This window comes from Carassius auratus, chromosome 38 (assembly GCF_003368295.1).
Source record: "Carassius auratus strain Wakin chromosome 38, ASM336829v1, whole genome shotgun sequence".
Taxonomy (NCBI): domain Eukaryota; kingdom Metazoa; phylum Chordata; class Actinopteri; order Cypriniformes; family Cyprinidae; genus Carassius; species Carassius auratus.
Genome location: NC_039280.1, coordinates 15,965,570 through 15,986,985, shown reverse-complemented (window position 1 = coordinate 15,986,985; position 21,416 = coordinate 15,965,570). Strand labels below are relative to the sequence as shown.

The following is a 21,416-nucleotide window of genomic DNA, read 5'->3' as shown; positions in this document are numbered from 1 at the left end:
AGGAACGATAATATTGACCCATACAATGTATATTGTTTGCTATTGATACAAATATACCCCTGTGACTTATGACTGGTTTTATGGGCCAGGGTCACATACAGAATGAGTAAAATTACAGCTCAGGTGATCTAGATTTAAAAGAAAAAAAAAAAATTATAAGAAATGACTAAATTTAGATTTTTTTTGCCAGAATTGTGATGTACAAACTAATCAAGATCCTTTTTTACAATATCAATCAAACAAAATCAGTAAATGTAACTGACGAATAAGAGAGCAAACAAATCCAGTACTCTTGATTTATAAGTATCTAAACAGCGCTTCTTGTCGTTGAGGTGTCTGTTGCAGAAGACAAACAGGACTGACAGAAGTATGACCACAGGAAGAGAGAAACCATTACCCAGCACAGGAAAATGGATGGATGGGGTAAGTTTTCACATTTACTGTGGTGGAAGACAATATTTATAGTGAAAGTGACGTGACATACAGCCAAGTATGGTGACCCATACTCAGAATTTGTGCTCTGCATTTAACCCATCTAAAGTGAGCACACACACGCAGCAGTGAGTTTATACCCCAGAGTTTAAGGGGTTTAGCTCCAACCAAAATCAAACACACCTTCTAGTAATTTGGATCAATGTAAACCTATAAAGGTTTTATTTTCTTTTATTAATACTTTTACCAAGCATGGATTCATTCAACTGATCAAAAGTGACAGTAAAAGACAATTTTTTTAAGATTTTTATTTAAAAATAAATAATGTTTCTAAAAAAAAAAAAGTTTTTATTCTGAAACAGAAAGAAATGTAGACTGACAGAAGTGGTTGGTGGAGAAACACTATTAAGGTAGGTGATATTTTACAAAATATCCAGCAAAGAGTTAAAAATAACAAGAACACATTTCCTGACACATTTATGGCATTTATGTGCATTATTGGTGTACAAGTGGCCACTGTCTCCAAAATTAGGCCTGTTTCAAACCACTTACCAAGGAAGCAGTATTTAATATGGTTCTCATATTAACAGGTTACAACTTTATGTTGCCTGCATGAGCAGCACAGCATAACCGCAGCTGCAAGTCAAGCTTACTGTATCTTTACCATGAAATAAAGGGTTATAAATCTACAATCAATAGAATGTTGTTTTCAGTCCAGCTGTTTCTTAAACTTTGGGCTTCGTATCATGTAGATTAATAGCCATTTGGATATTGGATATATTTTGACAGAAAATCAGAAAATCTGCAGTATTTTTTGTGTGTACCTAGTGTAAACAGCATTATGCTGAAGTTTCTTGGTACCTGACATTAAAAACAGAGGCAAAATATTTCTCTGATAATCAGTGGCTGGAGCTCACAATCAGTATGTGATTGAGTGTGTTCAAACAATTGGTTGATGTAGTGCTTGTGTGTGTTTAATGCAATACTGTATATTAACCTCTCAAACGACCATTATGAAGCCTGTCCCCAAATCACCCTACAAGTGAGTTGTCATCGCGCTCAGCACGCTTTCACACATCCTAGCCAGAGAACATCACACGTTTTTCCATCTCATTCTTGCTTTCTTCCTTAATCTCAGGCAGATCACATAATGGCCTTTAGACACTGTGTCTCAGTGTCTCAACAAAAAGGATGATCCAATGGCTTGGGCCTGTCTTGAAAGTTTGTTAATTTCCATTGCATTTGCACTTGTTGCTCAAATCCATGTGTTTCTAGCTTTCTGTGATGTACTTACCTGAACACTGTTGTTGCTGATTTAAACATCGTTTGAGATGCAATTTATTTGTTACTTTTTATATTGGGGAGGGAAAACTTATATAGACATATTTTGACATAGAATAAGTCTCAGTGTCAGATGTCATGCCCATGGACTGTTGCCTAAATATCTGATGCATATGGGACATAAAAGTGGAAACACTTCAGGAGTGTCGAAGTCGTTATCGGTTTGGTTGAATTCTACAGGATTTCCTTGAGATGTGTGTGTCACGCTCTTTAACGTTCTGCCTGGAAACAAAGATACTGTGACACCAAACCCCACCACGAAAGAAGAAAGCCATCGTGTTTACAACTGTGACGATGCGTGTATCAGGATCAACTAAACACTTGATTTTCAAAAGAATGTGAAATATATAAAGTTCACGGCATATAATCTTTAAAATAAGTCTGAGAGTTTTCTGTTATTGTGTTGACATTTCCAAGCCTCAAAAGATGACGATGAATGAAACGAACTGTGATTGGTTGTTTGACATTTTTGTCAAACGACCTCATGGGTGGGCCTTGTCCAATAAAATCTGCCATGAATTCCAGACCTTCAGTTTGAAGGTGTGGCAATGCAAGACTAACAGACAAATAAATATATAAGCTGAAAAAAGTTCAAATTGACATATAAGTTACAGTATGTATCGTAGGTCAAGTAACTTGTCAACATTTCTTCTCAACATTTTAAATAAAATTTTGTGACAACTAATTCATTTTTAAAAGTTGTAGAGTTGTTTAAATGTTTTAGATGAATTCTAGAGAAGTTGTTCTCAACCAGGCAGCTGGAGTCAAGTTGTGAGCCGTGGCATTATGATAACCTTTAAAATAAGAAACAGAAAACAAGTTTTAAATTATTCCAAAGTAGCTATATGTATATATGCATATATATTATAAATTCAATGCACACATACTTAAGTAGTTTAAGTCTTTGGTTCTTTTAATTGTGATGATTTTGGTAAGCCAAAAACATTCATTGCCAAAGAAGCTGGCTGTTTACAGAGTGCTGTATCCAAGCATGTTTCCAGAAAGTTGAGTGGAAGGAAAAACTTTGGAAGAAAAAGATGCACAACCAACCGAGAGAACCGTAGCCTTATGAGGATTGTCAAGAAAAATCAATTCAAGAATTTGAAGTGAACTTCACAAGGAATGGACTGAGGCTGGGGTCAAGACATCAAGAGCCACCACACACAGACGTGTCAAAGAATTTACTGAACCACAGACAATGTCAGAGACATCATACCAGGGCTAAGGAGAAGAAGAACTGGACTGTTGCCATTGGACCAAAGTCCTCTTTTCAGATGAGAGCAAGTTTTGTATTTCATTTGGAAACTAAGGTCCTAGAGTCTGGAGGAAGAGTGGAGCAGCTCATAGTCCAAGTTTCTTGAAGTCCAGTGTTCAGTTTTAAAGCCCGTGATGATCTGGGTTACAATGTCATCTGCTGATGTTGGTCCATTTGTGTTTTTTGAAAACCAAAGTCACTGCACCTGTTTACCAGGATTTAGCATCTGCCCACACTGCCAAAGCACCAAAAGTTGGTTAAATGACCATGGTGTTGGTGTGCTTGACTTGCCAGCAAACTCAACAGACCTGAACCCCACAGAGAATCTATGGGGTATTGTCAAGAGGAAGATGAGAAACAAGAGACCAAAAAATGTAGATGAGCTGAAGGCCACTGTCAAAGAAACCTGGGCTTCCAGACCACCTCAGCAGTGCCACAAACTGATCACCTCAATGCCACACCGAATTGAGGCAGCAATTAAAGCAAAAGGAGCCAAGTACTACCAAGTACTGAGTACATGTACAGTAAATGAACACTTTCCAGAAGGCCAACAATTCACACATTTCTTTTTATTTATTCATCACAATTAAAAGAACCAAAGACTTCAACTTCAGTCTGAGTGCACTGAATTTATTTAATACAGAAGTTTCACAATTTGAGTTGAATTACTGAAATGAATTAACTTTTCCACGACATTCTAATTTATTGAGAAGCACCTGTATATATATTGTAATTCACACCTTCAACACCGGTTAGACTTGGAGGAACATTCAGACCCTAAAACCTCAGATCAGTAATTATTTTATCTCTTGTGGACAATAAATCAACTGAATGTTGAAGTATCTAGCCAAATATCTAACATTCCAAGTTTACTCAATTTAATTGTTCTTAAAGGCCTTAAATAAAAAAGTTAACACTTTTTCTAAGCCTTGGAAATTTACTGATGAAATCAAGAAACAGTGGACATTTTCCCACTAAATAAGAAGAAATGAGAGGACATATTGCATCATAATGACCAGTCAAATGCGTCAAAATTCAACTGAAAGGTAGGACTACTTCTTAAAAAAATGCAACTTAGTAAAAGTAGAAGTATTCAGTTTCGGTAGCACAGAAGTTCCACAAAATAGTATGAAATACAGTTACCCAAGCACTTCTGAACTATAGAAGGTCATATGACAGGACAGTGATAAAAGTGCTCTAAATTTCATGTCAACTACCAGTTTAACCACAAATGAGAATATAATTAATTAATTCAATAAATAAATGAAATCACAGAGGCCTGTAGTGTTTCACCTGTGTCTGTTGACTCTCTCCTCTCCTCCAGCCTGTTGACACCACTTTTTTATCTCCTCTTATGACACCGGTCTCTTATTGCATACACATGATGTTGAGATCAGCGGTACAGGGGCCAGTTTTCTCCCAGTAAGTGTCTGGTTTCCACATAAAAATCTTAACCTAACCTATTATGTGTATGTATATGAAATGCTTTTTTCCTGTTTTTGCCCAGAATGTTTTCTAAAGCATCTAGTTTCCTGTGAGTGAGTTTCACTGCTGTGTGTCAGTGTTGCATCTCATGCACCATGGCTTCAGTGGTGTGTTGGCTGGTTATTCGAGCTGTGCTGGCAGCTGTCTGGTGTTGACGGAACAGTGAGGATGCTAAACCCTCCTCTGGGTCTCATTAGGCTGAACATTAGGGCTTTATGTGGTTGAAAGAGGATGTCATTTCATGTAAGACATGTAAGTTTTTTGTCAAAGGTCAAGTAGCTAAGAAACCTCAAACTTATTCTTAAGATGACAGATGAACAGCAAACAGCCAAATTATATTGATCTCTGGATGAACTTTTATAGCTTAAGTCTGTAATACACAAAAGACTTCTTCTGAACAGATATTAAATCACTAGACATCATGCAATTTCCATTTTGTAAATGGTTATACTTGGCATCATACACTAAACAACTGAGGATCACACACTACCAGATTTTCATGTCTTTCCGAACACAATGAACTCATGGAGAAACATGTGCCATGTTTGATATCCTCTGACTTTATGGAATCACAGTCTGAATCATCTGTTTGTCTAAAAAGGCTTTTACTTTCATACACTGCACAACTTTCTGCTAAAATTTGCAGACTGACTTTCAGTAGGTAACATTGACTCCAAACTCCCAGGCTGTAAATTGGAGAAGAAGAAAAAAATCAGTAAAAAGTCAGGTATTTCAGTCTTTTTTAAGGGTTTCAATTGGTTTCTTCAGAATATCACATAAACAAGAGCATTGTTGATCTGATTCGGCCGCGGGTAAACACATCCCTGCTGATAATCAAAACAGTAACACAACCGAGTTTGATATTTCTTTTATATTAACAGTTAAAAATGGGTTATTATTGAGTAACTTACATTTTAGACACAAATCAGTTACTTGGTCTTTTTTGTTCTGCCAATAAAAATAGTTCCAAAAGCATAATTAACCACTGTGTCCATGAATGAATCAAAAGGATTAGTTCATTTACGTTATAAAAATGTCCTGATAATTTACTCACCCCTGTAAAATGTTCATGTCTTTCTTTCTTCAAAAGATTAGAAATTAAGGTTTTTGAGGAAAACATTCCAGGATTTTCTCCATATAATGGACTTCAATGGGAGCTGATGAGTTGAAGGCATAGACAGTAAAAGAAATGGACACAGCGACCCCATTGGAACTCAATTGAGACAAGTGAAGCCTATTTTTAGCGTTTTTTAGCACTTCTGTTTCTGATGCGCAGACTCAGACGAAGCTTGACGACGTCAGCAACCTGTCTGACAGATGTAAATCTTCTAAGTGGCAGTGCGTGCAAACTGCCATCGTTAATCTTGCAGAGACGGCGAGCTTGAGCGGGGAGTTCTTTGGCGTGAGTGAGCAGGAGTAAGTATTCTGATTAATTATTGTAACGACAGTACGCCATATTAAGTTAATTGCCTGCGAGCTTCTCTTCCTGTTTCTACGGGGCCATAATGTAACATAGAAGGTAATGGAGCCCTTTATACATTGTCGTGTATCTTTAGAAATAAATAATGGACAAACGGAGTCTTTAAACGCCTCAGATGTAAAGTTATTCGCTGTCAAAGTGACGCCAAAATGAATGGGAGTCAATGGGAATGCTAACGCAAGTGAAGTTCTGCTAAAAGATGGCAGCCCCCACTCGACTTCAACTTCTGGTCGAGTTCCTTGCCCCCTGGTTGAAGGTCCAAATTGCAGCTTCAATGCAGTTTCAAAGGGATCGACACGAAAAAAGCCTCATGGTGAAATCATTTCATAAAATAAATAAATAAATAAAAATTATATACTTTTTAACCATGAATGCTCGTCTTGCACTAGCATGCGTATAGTGTTTTAAAAGCAAATGTGCAAAGAAAGTCATACACCCTTTACAAAAAAAGTTAAAACAACGACATCGGACGATTTTGAAGTTGGAGGAGTTTTTTCTTTCTTTTTTTTTTGTAAAGAAACCACTGAAAACAGAAAGTCATGAACATCTTGGATGACATGAGGTGGTGAAATTATCAGGAAATTTTTATTCTGTAAGTGAGTTTGTCTGCAACATACAAAAACATACAAGCAGAGTGATTCAATTGTAATATCAGGATGTGTGCTAATCTCAGAACTCTCTGATGGTATTTCCTAGGAGGTATAAAAATAGACAAAAGTAAGACAGTTTGTGGCATAAAGTAAGCATATAAAGTAACAACATGTGGATAGCAGAATTCAGGTTATTTGATGAAAAATATCTAGAAAAAGATATCTTCTCTCTAAAACTCTAGAGTTGACTTTAGAAATTACCAGGGTATTTCTATCGGGGGAAATGTTTAAGAATACATTCTTCTTCATTTAACCTCTTTGATATCTAAGAGAACTACTGAGACACTATAAAGACCTTATTGTGATTCTTCATAGATCCAACATTGGAAATTATAATGAAACCGTTTTTTAATTACTAATATCATATTTTTCATTAAGTTGTGAATAGCTGGTGGTGGAGCGTGTTGAATTTGGCTCTTCCGGACAGGACTAACACCCTTAATGAAATAATAGCTCTGTGCCTCTACAGACATGTGCAAAATGGCACAGATATCCGCTCTTATCCAGGGGAATGTCGAGCTGGCTGGCCGTCCCATAGAAGAAGAGTGCAATGGTATGAGGGCTCTAAAACCATTGGAAGTTGACCTCATGGGCAAGCAGGCAGAGGGAAGCGATCTCCCTGCGCCCAGCATTAACACCTCCGGCACAGTTCAACCTGCCACACACACACACACACACACACACCACAGCACAGGCCAACTGGAACAAGTGAGGCCACCGGTGGATTCAGATTATACATAATGCTAGCAGACAGCTTTTGAGGCACAGGTCTCTTCTCAACTGTGTTTTTTGAAAGCATATAAAGAAGCCTGTTGGTGTTTATGCATTAAAGCTAATATTTATGAAATGCTTTTTTGGGATTAAATTTCCAGCTGGCATGTGACTGGCATGCAGTGTTGAAATGTGGTTGAAATACAATAATGTCAGCTGTTGTTTTAACATTGGAAGAAAAACTAAAAAACAAAGGTATTTCAACTGAAACAGGAAGAGAGGGCGGGACATTTCGAGCAGCCCCGCCCCCTTTTGAAATAGGCAATAGCGTTTTGTTTACATCTGCTTGGGCAAGAGCCGCTGAGCTAGGTAAAGCCGCATTTGATAGCCACAGTCTACATGACATGGTTTGAGTGAAACAACGTGAAACCAGGCCTCATTTGCACCAATTGAAAGCTTATTTACACTGTCTAAATCGTTACCTATTTAGTGGAGATTTAGAGAGCATTTGATTGTTCCAAAGATTTGATGAGATGATGAAGTACGATGTGACAAAAAAAAATTGTTGATCCGTTTTGGTGGAAGTGACGAACTGCAAGCTTTGAATGCTTATATCTCCTAAATGCGAAGTTTGTCACTGTTTTGAAACTCACTGCCTTACTGCCTCACTGCCTATATATATATAACCTCAAGATTAACATATTGAAACTAACACCCAGAAATCTTTAATTTTGATTTCATGGGGACATTAATGTCGATTTAATTAATTTGGATTTTTTCATTAATGTTTGATTTCATTGCCCGCCCACTTGTGGGTCTTTTCATGTTGGTCTGAATCAAAATGCTAATTCATTCTTTGCCACAAGGTTCAGATTTTGGAGCTGTAAAAACAGCGGTTTCCCCGGTAAAGCTGTACACAAAACAGCACTGCGCTCACAAGCGCTGCTTTATCAGGAAGCATTTTTTTTAATTAATCGGACCAATCACCGCAGATTAGCGTCACGCAAAGGAGGGGGTTTGGAAAATAAAAAGTTAAACAAATCATTTGGGAGTCGTAGAGCAAGTAAGGTAAAAATAAAAGCATTTTATAACACAATGAAAATGTTTTTTGACGTTGCATGTATGTTGTTGGGGATTCCCAACACCAAAATATGAACATTGCATTACCCATAATAGGGGCACTTTTACAAAATATTGAAGATACATTGATTCGATCTGAATAATAAAATCAAAATTCAATAGATTCATTCTTGATCCATGATGTTGCTTCACCTATAAATAGTTGTTGAAATGCTGGCTTGGTTGCCTCTAAAAATGGTACAAATTAACTGAAAATTAATTCTGTGTTATACATTTTTTTTTTTTTTTTACATTTAACCAACTTTTGGTGCTTTTGGCAGTGTTGGCAAGTGCCAAATCATTTTCTAATTTGTTGAGATAGTGAATTGGTGGGTTTTTTGTTAAATGTGAGCCAAAATCATTACAATTAAATGAACCAAAGACTTAAACTACTTCAGTCTGTGTGCATTTAATTTGTTTAATACACAATTTTCACAATTTGAGTTGAATTACTGAAATAAATGAACTTTTCTAATTTATTGAGATGCACCTGTATAACTTTCCAGTTTTGTTTTCACAACGATGCTGTAAAATGTAATTGTTACGAAATATAAACATACATTACTGTAATGATATTTAACCCATGCATAATACTGATGTGGATAGAAGGAGGATCTTTAGAAATTATTCATGGTATATCAAAAGTAATTTGTTAATGCTTTTACACTTTAAAATTTCCTTTTAATGATGACTGGTTGGCGGGTGAGTAAAATAATATCACCTCATTGTACCCAGTTTTTGAAATAGCTTATTATTTTGTAGCTACACAGTGCCAACCTTTTGCTGATTGTTTACAGTGCAAACGGAAGTTACTCCCATAATTTGCGCAAAGTGTCATGGGGCATATAGGAAAAAGATGGATAATGCACAAAGCTTTGTGATGACTCTCTCACTCACATAAATCATTCAGCCTGAACAAAGAGGTCAGCGTCACACAATAAAACAGCTGTTTACAACACTCTCACACCAATAGCTAGATTAATTTCATTGTTGAGGTCCTGAATAATTCTGCTGATATTAATGATACTGAATGTAGCCTCCGTGTGGGTTATATACTGAGAGAGATAGAGAAACATTAGTAAAATGCATGCATCTCGTGTCTATGGCCGAATAACACAGCTATGCTGATAAAGTGCCATATCACACAGCTACTTGAGATAATGCTCATATATACTGTTCTATAAAAGCAGTAAAGGAAACCAAAACTATTGGTGTCAAATCAACAACTGCACAAAGTCAAAAGTACAAAATTGTATAACCCCAAGATAAGTGAGTAAGTGTTATTGCGCCGCTAAGATTGTGACCATTTCCATTCTTCCCAAAATAGAACGTGAAAGAGGCTTCATGCAGTCACAAGTCTTTTCTAACAGGGTCAGGTTCAGAGTCAATATCACACAAGACAAAAGTGGTTGGAGGCCTTGTATCATTTTACACTGCAATGGTCAGGTGCTGGTACTACACCGAAGGATTATTATATGACTCATAATTCTTTAAAAAGGATGGTATGGGATCAGGACAGCAGGGAGTGGTGTTTTTGTTTCTGAAATATGAACGGCACAAACTGTGTAACAGCTTATTTTGTCCATACCGAGAACAACAAATGATTGAGCTGTGAGGGTGAATACAAGGTTACAACCTTGAAAACGCAGTTTTAGATGAATAAAAAATGATTCATTCTGAAATCTGCTGCACAATTGTTTGGTCAGATTGTGTTATTTTATAATTAGAGACACTTTTATGGTTTAAATTAATATTTTTTAATTTTTACTTTTATATTTACTTTTTCATTTAATTTTTTTTGTTTAGTTCATAAATGTCTAAATTTGTCTCTTTTCTTACATTTATATTAATTGTATTTCCGTTTAAGCTATTTTAGTGCATCAACTTATACTAAATATAAAATTAGAAGAAAATAGGGTCGCAAATATAAAGTTTTTAAAAATTTTAAAACGAACACTAATATAAAACTGTCAGGGATATTTCTAATAGTAAACTTCAGCCAGATTTAAAACTTCAAGAATCTTTAGAAGGATAAGCAGAAAGACCTTTGATTTGCAATTATACAACTCATTTTAAACACCAATAAATTTGATTTAGATACCGACAATTTTGTCCGTCCATCATTTACAGCCTAACTACTACCACAAGCACACAGAAATCAATCTACTTTATTTAAACAGTAAAAACGTAAGATGCTGTTTAGTGACCTGCATGTGCTGATGGCCTCAAAAACATTAGCATGATCTTCATCAGTGATCATGATACACAGAATGTGCATTGTACACAAGTATTACTCAAGTCTTGAGCGATATTTCAGTAATAGATTTGAACTATACTTAGTATGAAATAAATGTATTTTAAGTATTTTACTTCTTTTTACCATGTTTTCGAGTTTGTGGGAACAGTTTGAGGAAGACCACTTTTTTACTCCAGCATGACTTTGGCACAAATCAAGGTCCATAAAAAAGCAATACTTGCTTAAAGAAAAGTGAAGGCACATTGATACTCCAGCCAAAAATGGAAAATTTCTGAACACTCATGTCATTCCGAACCTATACGACGTTCTTCTGTGGAACTCAAAAATAAAATGTTTAGAAGTTCTTGGAAATTAAAACTGGTGGCGACATCTTTTATGTTCAGTTGAAGAAGGAAGTCATACAGGTTTGAAATGACAAGAGGAGGATTAAAGATGACAGAATTTTCATTTGTGGGTAAACTATCCCTTTAACAATTTCAGAGCTCATGGTACTTCTGTCCTAAAATGTTTGTACTTAATCTATTTCTCTATGGAGAACATGATCGGGAGTTTTATTTCCAGAACACTGTTGTTTTGCTCCATTAATTGATTAACTAAGGAATTCCCAAAGGTCAGTCTTCAACTTCAAATGCCTCCATCTAATCTTTTGATTTTCTTTCAAAATGCATGCACCCTAATGAGCCCAGCTCTCCTGTGTGAGCCATACAGGAACATTGTTATGTGAAGGGATGCTGGGATCACTCGGCTGACCTGCTCAGGATATTCATAATGCTAGGAGATAAATAGCTTGACTTTATCAGTCAGAACCAACCCGATCTCATGGCAATTCGTACATTTTTCATTGGGTGGCTTATTCGTACGACCACACTCGTACAAATTCATACGATCTTTTGCCAAATCGTACGTATTTTACGAGTTGCACAGTTCGTATGAATTTGTACGAATGACCTACATCTAACCCCGCCCCTAAACCTAACCGTCACTGGGGTCGTATAATATCGTACAAGTGAGGTCGTACAAATTCGTACGAATAAGCCAAATAATACCATACATCACCACTGCCACACTGACTGCAGGACACAACCGCTAACAGAAAGAGTATAAATAAATAAATAAATACTTATTGACAAAATATGTTAAAAGTGAAATTAGCCAACATTAGCCAATATCATGTTATTATGTACCCCATCATGTTATTTGTATAAATCTCTGAACACATTTTTAACAATTGGGTACATACTAATAAAATATTCTAGCAATGCAATCTTTAACAAAAAAAATCAGGTGGTATAACGGTCAATTATTTAATTAAATATTTACATAAAGCATGGGCATTTTGTCACATTTTTCTTTTAAATCGGGTTTTAGCATAAGAAAGCCTGCACAAACTCTTCCATGTCATGAAATGCTCAAATTCATAATTTCAGATTAAACTCTCAACATGGGTGTGGATGTAAGTTTTGAATTGTATACGAATGTATTTATAACAGACAGAATCATCATGCCATTGACCCATTTAATAGGACCTGTTGTGAAATACATATATTGTTCTGCACAAGCAGTAGTGAACAAATAAAGCTCTATAAAATTGTATTGTTTTGAAGCACTTCCACATATCAAAACAAACAGAGAAGCCAGAGGACCGGTTTCAAACAATCGAAATGGGAGGATGACAGAAATCCCATTTAAACAACACTTGTTCATCTGAGCCAGCAGAAACATATGCATGTACAGTATACTGTAGATGTGTGCAAGTAAACAAGAATCCCACTTATAACGCTTACATAACTCAACTCAGTGGTCTATGCGTTCGTTCAATGCTCTCCCTAATTAACATCTTGATCCCATCATCAAAAAGAAGCAGCTAAAATAGCACAGCGCTGTTTTCCATGAGGCTTTAGACCCACGTGCTGAAGATCCAACAGCCTCCCCAGAAACTCAAACATAAGGCTCGGCTGCTAAGCAACCATAGAAACCATGGAAAGAGAAAGAAGACCGAGGCTTTCACCAGCAGCACTGGAAACATTACATAAGATCTTAAGGGTGGGAGCTACAGGACTGGAACTGATATGCAATGAAAACAAGAGAAACTGGGATTGCAAAATAACTCTTTATGAGAAGAATTTTTAAACAACGTACAGTACAGAAGATTATTAGGTTTATAAATACTAAAGAATTTAAAGAGTCAATAATTCAACAGCTTTGTCCCTGAGAAACAAGACTCGGTATCTGAATATGTTGCAGCATATTTTCAAAAATGTTTGCAGTTAGAAAGAAAATGAGTTGTGTTCAGTCATTCTGTGTTGTGTTTATATTTTGGTCACAAGGGCGGCGCTATTTTAGTGCTGTGTGTACAGTGTATTATATAATAATAAAGACTTTTTACACTACACATAACCCTGGGCTTATATGTTTTTCATTACGCTTAAAGGAGCTGCAAAACATGTTAGCTATTTGGTTAGCTTCCAAAAGACTGAAGGCCAGATTTACTAAACAAGGCAAATTAGCACAGGAAAAAGCACAAATGGGAGTGGAAATTTCTGTAAGTGATTTACTGAAAATGTTGTAAATGAAGAACACAGACGCAACGCTTTATTTCCACAATCACCAAAGCAATCTACCAAGAGCAGAAAAATTAGCATAAAATCGTAAACAAGCTGAGCCGATGCTAATACGCTGGCATTTCAAAAGTGCTCCCTTCTATTTCACGCGCTATTCTCTGCAGTGCCTCCTACTGGCAGCAACAATCACAGCAAAATGCTTTTTTGGGGCGTTAAATAATGCCGCAAATGAAAGCAGGAAATTCACTAACACATACCTTAGTAAATCATGTTGCGTTATTAATTTAAATTATCTTCTCCCATAAATTGTAAAAATAAAAAAAAATTAATTAAAAATAAAAAAATTCGCTGTGCATCTTCAGTAATTCCTGAGAGTACTTTTCTCTTATGCTTAAAGAGGATTTGCTAAATCCAGTTATTATAATAGAAATCCAATTGGACGTTTGACTGGAAGGTTCATGAAAAAAAAAACTAAAAAAGTTACCTATGCGTATTATATTTTTGTTCAATTTGATCATGCAAACATGCTGTGTTGACAAACAGAAAGCTGCTTGGTTTGAAAGTGACATTGTGTTTAAGGTCACACTTACTGTTGCTGGTTTAAATTCGTAGGCATTTTAATAGAAATGTAAGAATTTTATACCACGGCAAAAACAACCCATATGCAGATTTCTCTTCAGATTCAAGTTTTTCATGTGAATTCACCACATCAAGCAATGGAAAGCTGACTGATTTGAAAGGTAATTCCTGGGTGAACAGTGCTTCATACACAATTCACAATGGACTTTTTACAGCCATTAAAATTAGCTAATGTGATTGTGCCTTTAGCTACTGAATAAATGTGTTCAATGAGTGTTCACATTTACAGTTGCTTTGTGAAATTTTGCAGGCGAAATCCAGTTATTTTCACATGAGTCGAAAAAGTTCCCTACCCAGTTTCCACTCATATTTGAGTTGGTCATGTGAAAATTGAGTTTGTTTTGAAAAAAATATCCGGGTGATCAATGCTTTATACATCTCTATTGACAACAGACCGTTTTTATCCCTTAAATTTTGCAGATATTTCACTTATGTGACCACACCTTTAGATCATTCCCTTTCATTAGAGTAAAAAGCCTAAATGTTCAAAGTTATTGTGATACAGTATGTGTCGTTAAAGTGATTGAAGACCAGCATTCGCTCCTGTCATTACTACACTCATGTATGAGTGTGAGAGATATGTCAGAGTTCCCGTGGGATGATGGTGAAGGGCCGTATGGGGCAGCTGGACTCCAGCTCCAGTGCGGTGAGGAAGCAGTCGGGAGCCTGTGCACTGCCTCTGCTCTGCAGCGCCTCCCCTAGACTGCTCCAGGCCTCGTGTGCCGTGTTCTCCACCTGTATCGCATCCCTCAGCATCTTCTCCCCGAGACCCATGCGGCCTGTGCGCACTAACAACTTCCCCTGCAGACAGGAAGAGAGGGAGAAAGCTTACTTTTTTCTGTTGTGTAACAACGAATTTTTACAGAAATGAACATTTTAATTGTTTTGTGGGCAAGGAAAACATGAGCGTGGGGAGTTTGTGATGGTCTGCAGATGTAACACATCACTCTATACATAAAGGTGTTTGTATGGGTAAAAAGTGTAAAGTGTTAAGACCTGTTCACACCAAGCACAAATGTAAAAACAATGTCTTTGCATTTTTTGCAAAAGTTTCGCAAGCAGATGACAACATTGTCATAAATATCTCCATTCGCACAGATCCACAAAAAAAGGATGCAAACTTCTGTCATGAAGCTCTAGAAGTCACAGGCCAATAGGTTCTGAATCATTCTGATATAATTACATCATCATTCACAAGGGATGGCCGATTGTTTTCTTTTTCACACCGGCAGCCTATTAGCTTGCTGCTCAATATTCAAATACTTGGCTAGTGCTTGCTGTAGCAGTAATAGAGCGCTTTAGAAATCCCTTCACCTTCCTCAGCTCCACCTGTCTAGAGTTGCAACAGGTAATTTCATGTATGTTACACTGTATGTGCAGCAGCAGTATTTCTTACATGCTCACAGCAGCATGTCTGTGTATGTGCTGGCAGTAGCAAGTCTCAGCACTAGCTGAGCAAAGCAGATCTATTCTATCAAGACCAAACACATTAAGATTGCCATGTAAACTACCATGCAACTGTCACAACAAAATAAAAAATGCTGTATTCATGTCAGGCCAATAGTTGGAGATGTCACTTTGTATAAAGCAACACTATGCCCCTGCAAACCTATGCATTCCTATAAGCTGAACACATTAAATGCATGCATATGACGTCACAGGATTCACAATTCCATGGTTTGTTTTCAAAAACTTGCACTTTGAGGCCTATTTTTAAATGTTTGTGTCTTCAGGGCCCAACAACACACAAATAGCCAAATTTAAACTATTCAATATTTAGTTGCAAACTTATGCATTGCTATAGGCTGAACACATAAAATGCATGCATATGACGTCACAGGATTCACAAAGCCATGGTTTGTTTTCAAAAACTTGCATTTTGACAGGGCCCAAAAACTAAACAAATTTAAACTATTAAATATTTAGTTGTAAACTTGTGTAAAAGAGTCTTTTTTAAAAGAAGGTTCAACTGAAGGGAAAGAAAAATCAATTGTTATTAATTCATAAAAAAATGTTTGTATTACTTTACTGCAATTTCTTTCTTTTTTTTTTTCTTTTTTTGAGGCCTACACATACAGTGCACGTACAAACATCCTTGCAGCTTACTTTTACACTTATAAAATGTACAGTCTTCATTTTCTGGAAAATGAACTAAAACCATTTATAATAAATCATGGACTGCACTCTGTTTGTAAAAGTGCATGTGCATATTTACTAATGCTTTGGCAATGTGAAGCCTTTTCCCCCGTGCCAATAAAGCTTCTTGAATCTGAAATAATAATTGATATTGTAAATTAATGGAATGGCATGAAAAGTGTGTTTAGAACAGCAGTATATGTTGGTGTGTGTGCCTAGAGTTAAATTGTGTTACTTTCCCTAATCCTGCAAACAACAGCATGATTTACTCATTGCAATTACATTTCATCGTTCCCTCTTTCAGCACACATACACACACCAGTGCAGAGTTGTATTTCTGGGTGGCAGCACATGACTGCTGATTATGCAGGCACTTCAAAAGCACATCAGAGAGGAGAATGACTCGGCTGGGCAGAAAAAGCGAGGAGGCAAAAGTGAGGCAGGAAATGAGGCTTTTACATACACAAATGAAAGAAGCAGCCACAGGCAGAGCATGTTTTGAAAGAACGATCATAACACAGCTGCAGGAATACACTGACTGACAGGCAAGTGGACCAATCTCAGCTCAGCAAGAGGCTGCACTGGTGATTCTGCCTGGAGGACTGAACAGCAAAGCACAAGCACAAGCTGGTGGTTTTACAGTGGAAATGGACTTGATGCTCACACATGTGGACATAAAAGAGCTCAGTTTTATGTAGTGATGTAGAGGTGCCACTTGAACTGATGTAGTGTCACAGCCCTGTATCTGTGTAGTCCAACGGGATACTGATGCCATCCAGCTGGGACCAGCTACGATGATGTGTGTCATCGTAGCTGATCAAGTGTCAGCTACTAGACAGACAATACACACACACACACACACAATACACTAATTCATGTGTTTTCAAGAAGACAAACACAGATACACCACTGCTATGCAATCTGCTCTAGGGCACTTCCCTGAGTCTCCTTCGCCTCAGCTGGTCCCCCAGCCCTCCATCATCTCCGGAGTCTCTTTTGCTTCCGCTGGTCCCGTCCAGCCCTCCATCTTCTCCTGATCACCCAGTGTTAGCCAGCCCTGCTTCTCCAGAGAATCCCCACAGGATTCCTAGATTTCCCCAAGAATTATTTTTTGGAGGGCCATATACTGTACCCGTGACCGAGCCAGTCAAGGCCACGGAGAATCCGCCATGGCTCCCGGAGATCCCTAACCTGAAGGCGCTCCTTGTCTCCACCCTGTTCCTGTCCTGCACCAGCCTCCCCGATGGTACTGTTATGGTACGAGACACACCTTCCAGGAGGGGGGAGTTATGTTAGGGTTATTTTTAGTTCTAGTTCTATTTTCTCTTTTTTTTTCAGTTCACCTGTTTGCCTGTGACCTAGTTTTACTCCTAATTATAATTTTGTTCACCTATGTTTGATTATCTCATCAGTTCCTCCCCAAAAAATTCTGTTTTCTCTTAGTCTGTGTCCGTTCTTGTTTGTTAAGTAGGTTAATGTGACTGAATTTTGACTCCCAATTTATGTTGTATTTACCTTTATTAAAGGTATTTTCTTTGATATCCTGCATAACTTCTCAGAAATATCAAACTAAGATTTTTTTTATATCATTTATATTTTTCATTGTACATTGAAATATAAAAAAAAATTTTTTTTCATTTGTTTAATATTGCATATTATTATTATTTTGACATAATATAAATAGATTTTGTGGCCAAATTGTGCAGACCTAAAAAAAAACAAAGCAACCTGGAGCTCTTTAAAAATACATTTTAAATCACAAATTTGATCCCAATCTCAGTTAGATCCCCCCCTCCCATTTGAAAATTAAGAAATTAAAAACATAAATATTAGACTTGTAATTTCACCAAATTGTATTTTTTGCCTGTAAAATTTTCTAAATACACTTTTTAATTTACACTAATATTATTACAGTACTCATATTTGTTACTTTGCATAATAATAGTTGTTGTTGTTTTATAGTTATTATCACAACCTTTTTGGCCAAATTGTGCAAAGCATCCCTACAAAAAAAAAAAAAAAAAAAAAACCTGCGGCAAACTGTAAACCCTTTTAAAAATGCATTTTAAACTGCAAATATTATTCCAACAAAAACAAAGCTATTAGATTAGATTTTTTTTTGTTGGCTTGTGAGTTTGGGAATGAATGTGCAAACAAACCAAGTGGTTTCCAAAGTATAAAATACAATAACGCATCCTAAAGGATCCTAGCAATCCTAGCACTTGGTGCAAATGCATGATGACCAAAGCAACATCAGCCTGTGCAAGCGTGAAGTGTGCTCTGCCTTGACTGATTTTAATGCATGCCACGTCTCATTTGAAATGGCCTTAACACTGCTTCTATGTCTCATTATCAGCTCTCTTGCACTGTATGATACAATTGCCTGGTTGCTAGGCATCCCATAAAGGTCTGAGAAGGAGTGAAGTGTTATAAACAATGAATTTGCATTCTCTAATCAACTGACAGGCCAATGGAAGAGAGACAGAAAGAGGGAGGGAAAGAGTCATAAAAAACAGAGAAAAGACCGAGAGATATGAAAAAGCACATGTATAGGCAGAAATAGAACCAAATGAGCTGCTGAGTCACTAAACTCATATGACATGTTTGACTCACCTCATTTGACATGAAAAATACCCAACCAGGTGCCCTGAGCAATGACTCAAACACACGTCCATGTGGATCCCACAGACACAGATTCATATATGCTGTAAGTGTGTGATTTCATGACGTGACCAAATGAGTTGTATAAAAATGGGCCGAACTGAACTGCTCTCCTCTGTCCTCAGCTGCACCCTGCCATCTCCCACCCTTATTTAAAGGAGACGCTCCTCAAAACTGACGATGGTGAATGTTCTTTTATGGCGCAGTGGCACATACAGGAGCTGTTGGCTCATGGGGATCAGTGTTTGAAGCCTCTCCCATATTTTGGCTAAATCCTTTTGTGTTTAATGAAATAAAGGGAAAATTATATTATATTTATTTGGGTGTGTGAATCTGAAAACTTAAAGTCTATTTGTAGTACCACTTTTTATATTTATTAATTTTAACGATGCCCCTCTATTTAACATAATGACAAGTCATTATTATTAGTATAATGCTATTTCTTTTTTTTTTTTATTAATTCTTTAAAAAAATACAATTGAAAGTATTTTACATTGTGGTAGAATTGGTTGTACTTTGGACTGGTTAAACTAAAAATAATTATAACAGATAGCTTTCTTCAGGTATTACAAAATACTGTAATTAAATCTCTAATTAGAATAAATGGGAATTAAAAAAAGGAAAACATCTAGATGCATCACCTGAATTAATATTAGATACTAAAAAGATTGATTTTCATTTGCATTACTGCAATTTTAAAGTCTGCATGAATGCATGCTATTTTGTATTGTTGTAAATTATTCACAATGGTCTCTATTTTTTTATTTTTTTATTTGATCTTGTAATGTTTAATCACAGTATCATAATTCGATCCATTAAAATGTATCTTTGGTGACGTATACCGCATTAGTCCACTTAAACTCCACCCCTTTCTTACAATCGACTGTAAGCTCACATTCAGATCTGCCTCTATCCAATCAACAATCAACTGATTTAATCAAGCCCCGCCCTACTTGTTTTTCTTTTTCAATAATCTTTTTAAATAATAATAATAATAATAATAATAATGCCCATCACAATATGGAAGTAAAGATCTGTCTCTACTTTAATTACATCACAACTTTAAGGTGACTGGGAAATGTTTCCATGAGATTTACATGGTCTTGGAACAGCGTGTGAGTAAATTGTCATCATTTTCCAGTTTTGGAAAGGCTCGGAAATAAATTGTCTCAGAGGAAGGACAGAAGTAATGAGAGCGCTGCTGCTTTAGTCGCAGGTGTCACGAAGAGCAGAAATGTTTAACCTCTCCTCACTGTATCCAGCTGATGAATTCCTCCTCAGTTCAATAATATCTGCTTAATCCTGAGAAATCAGTGCTGTGATGCTCTGATGAAGACCAGCGGTGTGTGTGTGTGTGTGTGCCTATGCAGGGCATCACCAGCCAGCTCAGAATTAGTTCTCATCAGCTCAGGGAATTGATATTGTACGTCTTTTGTCCAAAAATAGCAGGGATGTGTGCTCTGATTGGCCAGATATAGGGAGAAAATGGCCCAGCATCACTCCGGTTACTCCTGTGAAGATGAGTAATGAAGGGCCTGACATTATACAGTCACAATGAGAGCAGAGAGTGGAGGCAGAGCTAATGTTAGCACACATCACTGTGGGTTGTGAAGATGTACGTACTGTATTGTATGTATGTACAGTAAATTGCATATGCAATGACTCAATCTCCATATCCCCGGACACCAGTGGTCTTCAAAGATTTTTCACGCTGACTGACTACCATGAAATATTCATTAATATGAATTTATAATCTCTTGATATCTGGTTCGTCTCTCTTTTGCTTTAATGATGGCAGCATGCAAGTTTGTGTCAAACATGATTTGAGAATGATCAGAAGAACATCATGAGCTTCAGTGGAAGCAAGGACATCTCACTGGCTGTACACAAACTCACGTGATCACAATTCATTGAGTAAAAAATACCAGAATTTCATTGTAGTCTAAGAATGTTGGATTCAAGTCCAGTTATTTTAGTGTTATTTATATACTATTACAATAATTATGGTTACACTTTAGTATAGAGACCAATTCTCACTAATAACTAGTTTATTAGCATGCCTGTTATTAACATATTGGCTGTTTAATACATATTCTGCATGACCTCGATCTCTAATCCTGCCCTACACCTAAACTTAACACATACCTTACTAACTACAGTATTAATAAGCAGCAAATTAGGAGTTTACTGAGGACAAAGTTGTAATAAATGGTTTGTTAATAGTGAAAATTGAACCTTAAATTTAAGTGTGTCTGTAATTATCAGTATTTTGAATGAACTTTGCCTTATAATATATTTTATTACTAGTTTTAGTAAATTTGTTACTCGTTTTTGACATTTTGACATAAAACATTTGACAAAAAATCTCTCTTTATATATTTGCTTCAATTTAGGTTTGTTTTTTCAGCTTTAGTTTTAGCAATTTTAGCACTTCAGTTTAAACTTATTTATTTTGGATAGTTGCCAAGGCAACATTTATCTTTTTTTTATTATTATTATTTTTATTGTATTTTATTTCAGCTTTATTTCAATTTATATTACTAGACAGTCATTTCAGGAATCTGTGAGATCAGGAATTTCACACAAGTTCGAAAAATATCCCCATGTAGATTAAAGCTGCTTATGTGGATTTCCCAAAAACTGAAATATTTTTTTTCTCAAATTAAATAAAGATGCAATAAAATAAAAT

The 21,416-nt window shown here is 36.4% G+C and overlaps 1 protein-coding gene across 1 annotated transcript in view; it reads right to left on the bottom strand.

Annotated features, from left to right (window-relative positions):
- Positions 1-12,821: 12,821 nt before the first annotated feature.
- Positions 12,822-21,416, bottom strand: part of LOC113057225 (tetratricopeptide repeat protein 7A-like) — a 33,103-nt gene continuing 24,508 nt past the window's right edge. The window contains exon 20 of the mRNA XM_026224454.1: positions 12,822-14,731. Coding sequence (XP_026080239.1) covers positions 14,513-14,731 — 219 coding nt within the window. The 3' untranslated portion in view covers positions 12,822-14,512. The remainder of the gene's footprint in view (positions 14,732-21,416) is intronic.